The following is an 11,143-nucleotide window of genomic DNA, read 5'->3' on the forward strand; positions in this document are numbered from 1 at the left end:
TTAGGCCTAATCAGCCTCATGCAGCCGAGTCCAACCAGCAGTTACTCGGGCACTCAGTAAATTTCCCGGCGATTTATGGAACCCGAGAACTCATTATCGTGACCGCAAGAACCGCCACCACTCTCTGCCCCGAGCCATGTGACCCAGGCTTCTTTCTCCATATTTTAATATCCGAAATATTCTTAATGATCTTCTTAATTCAGGCTTCCTAAAATACTTTCTATGTATTTCCCTCGTGTGCGTGCTACACTCCCCTCTCATCTCATCCTTCGGTTGATCATTCTAATTGTATCTGGAAAGGAATACAAATTATTATCTATTTCATTAATCAGCCTATCACAACAAATTCAAGCATAAATAAACAACTGAAAGCATGAGTTTATAGATGAAAGCAGTTTTTATTTACTAATAAATCAAGCTACATCTTTCGGTCACACGTGACCACCATCAGGTTTTTAAAATGTATTAAAACGTGTCTCAACCTACGTTATTGGACTGCTTGTTTCACTGGAACGGCTGTAGATAATCCAACAACCCTTTTTCAAGATTACACTATCATAAAATACAGTATATTGAATAGATTATTAGATTAGGTAAGTTTATAACTTTATTTTATCTTATTATAGTTATTAGTTGAATTTTTAGTTAAAGTTTAACGTAGTTTACTGTGTATAGTGTTTTTATAAGTGGAATAGGAACTAGGGGAAATGGGGTAGAAAGGTGGTATGTGTTGAGTACTATTGTTATGGGTATGTTCTTAGTGGGGACGTGGATGTTTTTATATGCATGTATGTATATATCTTAAGGACGCGCCATGGCTCAAGCGGTTAGTCGCTGGCTTCCCACCGCGGCAGCCCAGGTTCCACCCCGGGTCTGGTTAAGTGGGATTTATGGTGGACAAAGTGGTGCTGGGGCAGGTTTTCTCCGAGTGCTTAGGTTTCCCCTGTCAATCTTCCTTCCACCAAATTCTCCATCATCATAATCACCCGGGGCAGGCTACAATAGGCCAGGTTTCTTTCGTGTGGGTAACTAATAAACAGTATCTTACATACAGTGCGACGCTTCAGTATAATATTTCCATTGAAAATAATTTTTGAGTAAAATCCATTTCCACATATTAATACAGAAGTTAGCATTAATCCGCATCAATTGTACGAGAAGATGTTGGAAACTGCCAAACAATTATAATAATGTAGCATCTTGACTTGGCATTTGTTTCACGAAGAGAACCGACATGTGGGTCCACTGTTCCTGCAGCTCATGCAGGTACCAACTTGGACGCAAATGATTTCGTGGGGCTCGCCGATGGATACTCGTTGATGTGCTCGGCTCGTGTTGCTACTTGAGTTTACATGCTGATAAGAGACTTTTCTTAATATTTAGTTTAAGTCAACCGAAAGACGGATCAGTCTTGAAATATTAAGCAAATAAACAATTTTAGTACATTCAGCTCTTTTGCAACGTTTGTAGTTTTTGTGTAGTTTTATATCCACCTGACGATGGCCGTTTAGTGACCGAAAGAGAGGGACTTCCCCGAGCTGCATGCTGTCACGCCTCATACAGTGCATTATGTTACATGCGCTTTTTACGTGTTCGGGCGTTTCTTCTTTGCACTGAACAGTAAGTAATGCGGCCATGGATCTCAGCGGCAGCAATTTACTGCCGTGACCCACTGGCTAGAGATTAAGGAAATGAATACTTCTCTTCTTCCTTTTGCTCCGTTAATTGGCTTAACTGGCTGAGTGATGATAGCATGGATTTTTAGACAAGAGTAAGGTGATTCGGACTGAGTACATCTACCTTCGGACAGAGACTAGTGGCGAAGTCTTGTGAACGAGAAATGGACCTTAAGGTTCCATAACGAACTCCATGGAGCGAAGTCTTTGAGAAGCTGCGATCCGCCAAGTTACTAAGGAATTTCCCAGCAATTTATGGAAACGGACGGTTCCTTAAAGCGTATTCTGTTGTTCAGGCAAAAGAACTGACCAGCAGTGCGACTATGAGCTTCTCAAGGACAACTCTACTCAGTGCAGTTACCTGATGCAAATATTCTATTCCTGATCCTTATTAGGAATTCATGCACGCTGCCAGTAGAACAAAAACCAAGCTCAACGTGAAACAAGTTGTTGAATTGACATTGTCGTCACAAGGTGAACCGCTTACAAACTGGTACGACCCCTTTCCAACGCATTCCTTTCCTGCTTAATACCTTCTCCACGCCTGTGTGCTGGCGTTATGTGATTGGTCGAACATTTTGCCCCGCCTTCCACCATATTTCGTTATTGTACTTTCAGGAAACATCGCTATTGCAAATTCCGTATGATGTAAATCGGGAGTATTGTACTGCTGCTTAAATTGAGCGTATGTTTTTGTATAGCAAGTAATCGAACAAGAACGCTGGGGTCTATTTCGACATTTTCAAGCAGCTTGCCGGCAGAAATATTGCAAGTCATTGTGAACACAGAGTATATACACAGGGGAGGTTGCTTTGTAGTCCTATTTGACATTTTGCTTGCAAGAAGTGTGTGCAGGTAGCGTCTGTTATACGGTTAGTATCGTTAGGGTTGTGCCAGTTTTCGAAGGTACTGTTGTCCAATGACTTATTTGTATTTTTACTTGTCAGTTATTTTAACATAACGCGTCATGAAGATAATTTATTTCGAATATGCTTGGTACTGACAAACGTAACCTTGATTCATGTGACCTTTATTAAGTTTGTGTTCAGTATAGATAGTTTGTAGAGTTTGTGCTAGAGTTGTGGTGTTTCATGTTTATGTTTAAGCCTGCGAATGAATCAGATCTTGATGTGTTTCTCCTGTGAATCAAATCAATATACAGGTGACACGTGTACAGTTACGTGTTATGAAAGATAACGTAATGGGCGTGTCATATAACCGGTTTGGTGCAGTTTGAATGAGCCGGTTACTGCATAAACTGCGTTAATATTCAGTTATGCGCTGTAAGAACCGTGATTGCATTGAATGTTCCAGTTTTAACGAGGTCCTTTCGGACACTTTCTTGTCAGTTCATATTAATTTAAATATTACGTTTATTATTTGTGAATATAATACGAATCCCAAGGCACCGGTCCTGAACTTCTAATGCACGCATTATTCAAAGGAGGAGTGACTTGATTAAGGTTGATTCGATAAAGAAAAGGAAGTCGAGGGATTCTTGTAGCAGAAAGTGTAGACCTGTATTCGGGAGGTGCTCGGTTCGAACCTCGTTCGGGACACTGGGTATCTTGAGAGATTTTTCGTGGTTTTCCTAAGCCCCTCTAGGCAGATGCCGGGATAGCGCCTCGATTAGGCCACAGCGGCTTCTTTCCGTATCCTGCTCAATTAGCGATTCCACTCCATGCACTGAGAGCTGTTGGTAGCGTCGTTAAATAAACTACAGTAGAACAGATGGCGGGGAATGGGAGGCATGAGAATGCAGAAATTAATCTGGAAAGCTGAAGGGAGGAGACCATATCGAAAGTCCAGGTGTGGATGGAATGGAGAATACCATTAAGAAGCCTCTTAAAATAAATGTTTGACGATGTGATTTGGATTTGTGGCTCAGGAGAGGTTCCAGTGCCGGGCTTCTGTGAATACGATAGTGATATTTGCCCATAAATGGCACGAAGCTCGTTTATTAGTGCTCTGTGTAATAAATTCCGAAAATAAATAATATACGTATATGCCTAATACTGCCTGTAACAGTCGTCCCCACGGGTAAACTTATGCCACGAGTTGGGAATCACTTGTAACTGCCTATGGGACCTTTTATTGTTCGGTTATTTGTATGACCGCCCATCCTTTCCCTTTGCTGCTCACCTTCGCTTTTTTCCTAGACGCTTTCACTGAAGTTGCACTCTTACCCTGGCTGGTGCATGTTGAGAAGTTGTGTTGAAAGGAAGGAGAAATGTGGTTGCTGATGCTAATAGGCGAGGGTTCCTTTCACCCACGATTACTAAGGTGTCTCGCAAGTAGGGAGAAGTCGGACGTAGCTGGGTTGTGCTCAGTAATGGTAGAGATGAGTTATCATCTAGGGTCATATGGGCCTGGCTCGGGCAAGAGGTTCCTTATCTTACAGTCACATACACCACTTCAAGACTTCGCACTTTCACTAAATACGCATATTCACTCTTTCATAACACTGTACATTATATATAATGGAACTAAATTTTTCGTACACTTTCATGAATTTGAACTTTGTACGGCTTATAACACCAGAAAATTTTACTTTATCGAAGTGACGTAGTTTCTACATATGAATTGGCTGAAAGTTGATTGAAAGCTCCTTATGGAGAATGAATTCTCCGGAATTCTGAGGTTCACGGATCCACAGCATCCAAAAAAGACCACTCCTCCAAACATGCACCGTTGGTTCATTTTGAAAACTAGGAGGACTCTTAATTTGGTGACCTTCCTGTCATATTGTTTTGCTATATGAGTCCTTGAAGTTACTGACCTAACGCAAGAGTTGACAGCGACTTGATGTATTAGGATCATCGGATGGGGCTCAGGCCCCACAGTCAGTTCTGAACAGTCGTAAACTGCTTGTCTTCTTCCAAAATTAAGGAATGACTCTAAGTGATGTGTGATGTGTCACATGATAATAGTCAGTCTGTGAAAGTTTCTGTCAGTCTTAAGTGAAGAATGAATTAAATGTGTCCAAAACACATTTCAAAGGACAGTGAGCAGGCAGGGGAATTGAAAACATTACAAACCAGATGAAATCATTACAGAATTTGTCACGAATGGAAAGACTCTTAACTCTACTGGCATCAGGTATGAACTGAAAGGCTGGATGACTTATGATGCCACGCAGCATGTCTGTACAGGTCACAGCATGATACATCAATCCTACTAGTTACACCACTAACACAAAATCGTAGCTTGTCATCACTTTCATGTACTGAGATATTTTTTAAATATTTATTGATATGATTGTGAGCTGGGATAGAGTAATCGTTATAGCGACTAGCTACAGGCTGGACGACCAAGAGGTTGGAGTTGGAGTCCTGGTAGTGTCAAGAATATTCTCATCTCCATGGTGTCCAGACCGGCTCTGGAGTCAATCCAACCTCCTATCCAATGGCTACCGGGGGCTCTGACCACTTGCCTCCAACTGGTGCTGAGGTCAAGAAAATGTGGATCTATACACCCACTCCTCCATATGCCTTCATGGTGTGGTGCTTAATTAGTTAAGCACAGGGACAACTTTACCTGTTTATTGAAATGATCACAAAGTATTGTGGGGAAACTTGCACAGATCTGGCTATACATATTTTCAAAACCTAAGGTCAAAGTTCAAGTTTAAAATATGCCCGAAAATATGAGTGGATTAGTAAATGAAAGCCGCACTTAAGAGATTTCTGTTAGTACAAGAATGTGCTCTTTTATGTTAATTAGAAACAGTTTTAGTGAGTGGGAAAGGAGAAAATTTCAGGAAAACTTGGAAGACTCAGTTTGCTCTATCTCTGCAGTTAATGTACACAGGAAAGTAACATTTCATGTATGTCATTTACTGTACATACTTAGCAAGCTTGCAAAGTGTATAAATGGTTGTGAATATTTTGTTCCTGGTCTGTGTTGGACATAGAATGACTATCACATCACATTTTACACAATATTAGCAGTTGATACAACATTGTGCAGTTATGGTATAAGGCCACATATGTGTATGGGTTGAATTGACAGTGAGTAGAGTGTAATGCTGCAACAGATAAACCATAGGCAAGACATGAATCTAACTCATTATTGGTGGTTACACTAACAGACTTCAGCTATACGAGTATATTGTGTTATGTATTGCAGGTTTCCACTGCGCTGTTCACAGAATTTAGCACCTTGACTGTAATTATTGATTTCTTTTTCAGAATACATCACTAGTTCAAGATGACGATTGATTTCTACTACGTGCCTGCCAGTTCTCCCTGCCGCACTGTCCTTCTGGCAGCGAAAGCTATTGGTGTTGATCTGAACCTCAAACTGACAAATCTCATGGCTGGGGAACATCTTAAACCCGAATTTCTGAAGGTAATCCCCCCCCCCCAATGTACCATTCTTTATGTGGGATATGCGAGTCAACTCTTCCATTATGTGCTGTGGTAAGAAATGTGGTAGTGTGGATTTTGTACAAAATCTTATTTCAGAAATTACATTTCTGATGATAAAGCACATTGAATTTGCATAAATTGTATGTGTTTAAATTTTCTGCAGGCAACAGGAGAAGAAGTATGAGATGATCAACTGTGACAGTTATTTGCAAATAGAGAATTTAAGGATAACAGGAAACCCTTTGAAATGACCCAGTTTCTAATCATTTGACTAATAAAGCTGATTTGTACAAAATTTTGAATCCTGTAGCTTGCATTATTGAAAATAATAATATTATTATTGAAAGAGTTCACAATACCCCACAGAGTTTCAGTTTCTGTTGCTTAGTACTCTTATACATGGAAATAAAATTTTTATAAATTAAAGCATTTCATATATACTGCCAGGAGCAGAGGCAGGCAAGTTAGCATTCTGTAGATCAGTATACTCTGCAAAGAGGACTGTATTTAATTTTTATTGGGGTTAGAAATGTGACATTTTGAATTGCAAAATACAGAACTTGGCTTACATTATTGTGTTTTCTGACATTACTGTGCTCATTCTGTTATGTTTCCTGTTTTAATCTTCCAGTGGTACTGAATGTTGAAACTAAAATCCTCATGTGTCATCACTGATTCTAATCTCTTATCTNTATCACCACAAATTATAAATTCAACTTTTGAACCATGCAGTACATTTAGGATGGTTTCTAATCTATTTAAAAAGTGATTGAAGTTTCCAGATGGGGCTCTATATAAAGTCAGTATACAAATATTTGAAAAAGGAGAGTCTAACTTTAGAGCACATGCTTGATGCAGTGGTAATCTAAACAAATGATTATCTGGCCCACTGGACTAGTTTATAGTTTTGAAAATCAGTAAACCTTTATATTGGCTTTTAACGGGGCAAGATAGCTTATTTAGTTCAGTGATGGGCTACAGGCTGGATGGCCAGCAATGTATTCCTATTAGAGGTAAGAAATTTTCTCTACTCCACATTGTCCAGACAACCTCTCAGTTTCACCCATCTTCTTACCCAGTTTGTGCCAGGGACACTTTCTGTGGAGGTAAAGTGGGTTGGGGCTGAAGCTGGCTGCACACTTCTAATGCCANATATGTGATAGCTGTCATTAACTTTGCTCCAGCTCTGTTTTCCAGTTCTTTATAACTGGATTAGGCTTTGGGATAAAACATGAGGGTTTTTCTCAGGCACAATGGGTGGGTACTGTTTTATTGTGAGAGAATGTGGAGGTGACAGATAATCTCAGTGATATGAATAGACACCGGCAAAGTCCAGTTCATGACAGTGATCTGTTAATCCAGAATGTTATTGGTACAGTGGCACTGGATGTAGGATGCAGTGATGTTCTATGTAACTGAATGTAAGCTTGATGCAGTGGTAATCTGAACAAATGATTATCTGGCCCACTGGACTAGTTTATAGTTTTGAAAATCAGTAAACCTTTATATTGGCTTTTAACGGGGCAAGATAGCTTATTTAGTACAGTGATGGGCTACAGGCTGGATGGCCAGCAATGTATTCCTATTAGAGGTAAGAAATTTTTCTCTACTCCACATTGTCCAGACAACCTCTCAGTTTCACCCATCTTCTTACCCAGTTTGTGCCAGGGACACTTTCTGTGGAGGTAAAGTGGGTTGGGGCTGAAGCTGGCTGCACACTTCTAATGCCAGTCTCAAAAATGATGGAGCTATATCTCTACTCCCCATACATCTTCATGGCATGGTGCTTACAGCTATAGTTTCTATCTTATATTGGCTTTTGTAAGCTAACTAAACAGCAATTTAGAAGAACTCTTAAATTTGCTGATAAAAATCTGAACAAGGTTAATGTGTGTGGAAGTTTGTTTTGCCGTGTTTATTGTTTGAAGTCTGACAGTGAGTCAGAAATCAGTATGGCCAACCCAACAGTTCAAACTATACATGCAGTCATGGCATGACCATCAGTCTTGCCCTCCTTGGGGTGGTGTATTACTTAGTCATTGCATTCATGCACAGTGTTCTCTGAGATTTGAGAATAGAATACTTTAAATATATAATTTGCTTATCGCTGTTTAATTTAACTCATTAATATACTTATGTTCATTCTTGGCCGCACCATAGCTCAAGCAGTTAGTCGCTGGCTTCCCAATGCGGTGGCCCAGGTTCGATCCTGGGTCTGGTCAAGTGGGATTTATGATGGACAAAGTGATGCTGGTGTGGGTTTTCTCCAAGTACTTCGGTTTCCCCTACCAATCTTCATTCCACCAAATTCTCTATCATAATCACCTGGGGCAGGCTATAATAGGCCAATCAGTGGCTGCAGTGCCGAGTGGACCCAGTTGGACTCCACCCCCCACTAAGCGAATTTAAAAAAATTAAAATTATGTTTATTCAGAAACTTTTTTTTTGTTTATGGTTGTATTCTGTTTGTATTCGTCATTCAAGTTTTTAGATTAGGCATCACACAAGTAAATAACCTTAGCATTACAGTGTGAATTTCTCATATTTTTGTGTTTTGCACCTGATGATGGCTGTTTTGCAGGCAAATTGTGTCCTATATGAGCAGGTATGAAAACAAAGCTTTAACACAAGTTTGTGCAGTGGCCTTCAGTTACATTTCTATCATCATCATCATATTGTAATGCGCCAACGTGTATGCTTTCGATCCTCCTTCTATACACATGTGTGCATGCTCACACATAGACATATATTTATTTGTTTTCTTTTAGTTTCACATCTTGATTCCTGCCAGTAAATACTATACATTTTATACAGTTTGCTTCTTTGTACCGTATTTCACTAATTTTTCTATTATCTAGTGTGTATACTAGTCTTAGTGGATGGTATTCTGGAACTATAGAATTGAATATTATGATTTGAAATACAAGGGTTGGATAAAAAGTAGTGGCAGCACTGCTGTAACATGAAAGATGTGCGTCAGGTGGCACTAGCGCCGTCTGTAGCTGATAGCAGAAGTTCAATGGAAGTAGTGCAGTGAGTGGCTCTGGTTGTGTTTCATGAGTTGCATTGTGCATCGTCTTGAAGTGCAGGAGCTCAGTTCAAGCATCCTAACGACATGTTTATGAAATAAGACCAATGCTTCTGGATAAAAATTTAAGTTGCACGAGGTCGTAGTGCACAAAACTGTTATCAGGGACTGCGAGAAGCATGTGGTGATGCTGCTTTGCCATATCGCACAGTGGCTCGATGGATGAAATTGTTCCGTGAAGGGAGGGGTGCCATTCAGGATGACCACATGTTGACAACCACACAGTTCAGCTTGGATACTGCAACATTGCAGCGCATTGGTTACCCCATACAATGTCCAAGGTGTAACAATGGCAACGTTATGCAATTTCACAGGACTTGTTGGACCGGTACCAGAAGGAAGGTGATGACTTCCTTGGAAGGAAACTTGGGCTCACTCATACGAACTGAACTTGAAGTGACAATCAAATGAATGGAAGCATCCTGGTTTTCCTCATCCAAAGAAAGTATGCCCTACACAGAGTAGTGTGAAGGTGATGTTCACTGTGGCATATGATAATGATGGAGTGATACTGCAACACACAGTACCTCAACGACAGACAGTAAACGCTACCTACTGCTGCAGTTTCCTGTGTGATCATCTTCGTCCAGCACTCAGGAGAAAGTGACGACACTTGTTGGCAACGAACCCCATCATCCTTCATGATAATGCAAGGGCTTATGCTGCTGATGCTGTCAAGGATCTCGTTTGCCACTGGCAATGGGAGATACTGTAACATCCACCATGCTCACCCGATATGAGTCCGTGTGATTATGATCTCTTTGCCAAAATGAAAGAACCACTGCGAGGGACACGTTACAGTGCAAGAGAGGAGATTATTCATGCTGTAGTGCGGTCACTGCTGGACATCAACAGAAGTGGATGTGCTGATGGTGTATGACGCCTTCCACAAATGTGGCAGAAGGTGGAACATATGGGGGGCGATTATATTGAAGGAATCTAAGTGTGTTTGCCGCAGGTAATAAAGTCATTTCAGAACTATAGAGGTGTTGCCACTACTATTTATCTGACCTATGTATATTGGGGTTTTTATTAAGAACATATATATCAGATGTTATATGTGATAGTTACTGAATTCATATAAAGTGATTTGACAGCACTGTCCAATGTGATATGTTTATACGAGTATAATGCCTTTACATTTTTTTGGTCAGTTGTGATCATCTTCAGAAGGCAGTAACAACATGTTAACGAACTACTATTACATATCATACTACATACGCTTATAGTTTTGTATAAAGATTTTTAGTTATGTTAAAATGTGTTTAAGTTAAAAATACATTATTAATGTTCTTAATATTTAAAATCTTGAACCGCTGAGGTTTGTGTCTCCATGCCTCTTCTGTGAAAACAGGAGATTGGGGGTGTTATTCAACATCCTCTGAGGTCGGGGCAGTGTTGTTACCCCCTTTTTTATATGATTCATTAAAAGTCTATGTTGTTGTCAAGTTGTTTCTCCTTTTATTGTGCATTGGGGCACCTGAAAATAGTTACAACTGACAAAACATGTAAAGGCACTATATAAATATATACCGAGTCACATTGAATGGTACTGTCAAATCATTTCATAATAATTAACTAGTATGATGGACCAGAATGAATAAAGTTGGTTTATTTTGTTTACTGAGTTGATTCTCTATACAAGTGGACCCTCTCATGTAACCGCTGAATGTTGTGAAGTAAGAGCCTCTTTATATCAGCGCATACAGACTGTGATGATAGGCATTTAATTAGATGTGCATCAGTGGGCTAGAATTTAGGTGTGATTTCAGTCAGATAAGTGTGTCATTTATTTTGTTTCAGATTAATCCTCAACATACCGTACCCACCCTCAATGACAATGGATTCTCTCTCTGGGAAAGGTTAGTTCGGAAGCCAGTTTTCATTGAATCATCTTACCCATATTTAGCCTTTAGTATTCTCTACTGTGCATGTGTGTGTGTGCATATCAGTGATCCAGAGGAACCTGCTGTCTCCATCTTGAGGGTTGAAGTGATTTGGGGGGGGGG

The 11,143-nt window shown here is 40.1% G+C and overlaps 1 protein-coding gene across 1 annotated transcript in view; it reads left to right on the forward strand.

Moving 5' to 3' along the window:
- The first annotated feature begins 2,399 nt into the window (after positions 1 to 2,399).
- LOC111867114 (glutathione S-transferase 1-1) overlaps positions 2,400 to 11,143 on the forward strand; it is a 12,599-nt gene continuing 3,855 nt past the window's right edge. The window contains exons 1-3 of the mRNA XM_023856648.2: positions 2,400 to 2,548; positions 5,867 to 6,026; positions 10,938 to 10,996. Coding sequence (XP_023712416.1) covers positions 5,886 to 6,026; positions 10,938 to 10,996 — 200 coding nt within the window. The 5' untranslated portion in view covers positions 2,400 to 2,548; positions 5,867 to 5,885. The remainder of the gene's footprint in view (positions 2,549 to 5,866; positions 6,027 to 10,937; positions 10,997 to 11,143) is intronic.

This window comes from Cryptotermes secundus, unplaced genomic scaffold (assembly GCF_002891405.2).
Source record: "Cryptotermes secundus unplaced genomic scaffold, Csec_1.0 scaffold334, whole genome shotgun sequence".
In the NCBI taxonomy this organism is placed as follows: Eukaryota; Metazoa; Arthropoda; class Insecta; order Blattodea; family Kalotermitidae; genus Cryptotermes; species Cryptotermes secundus.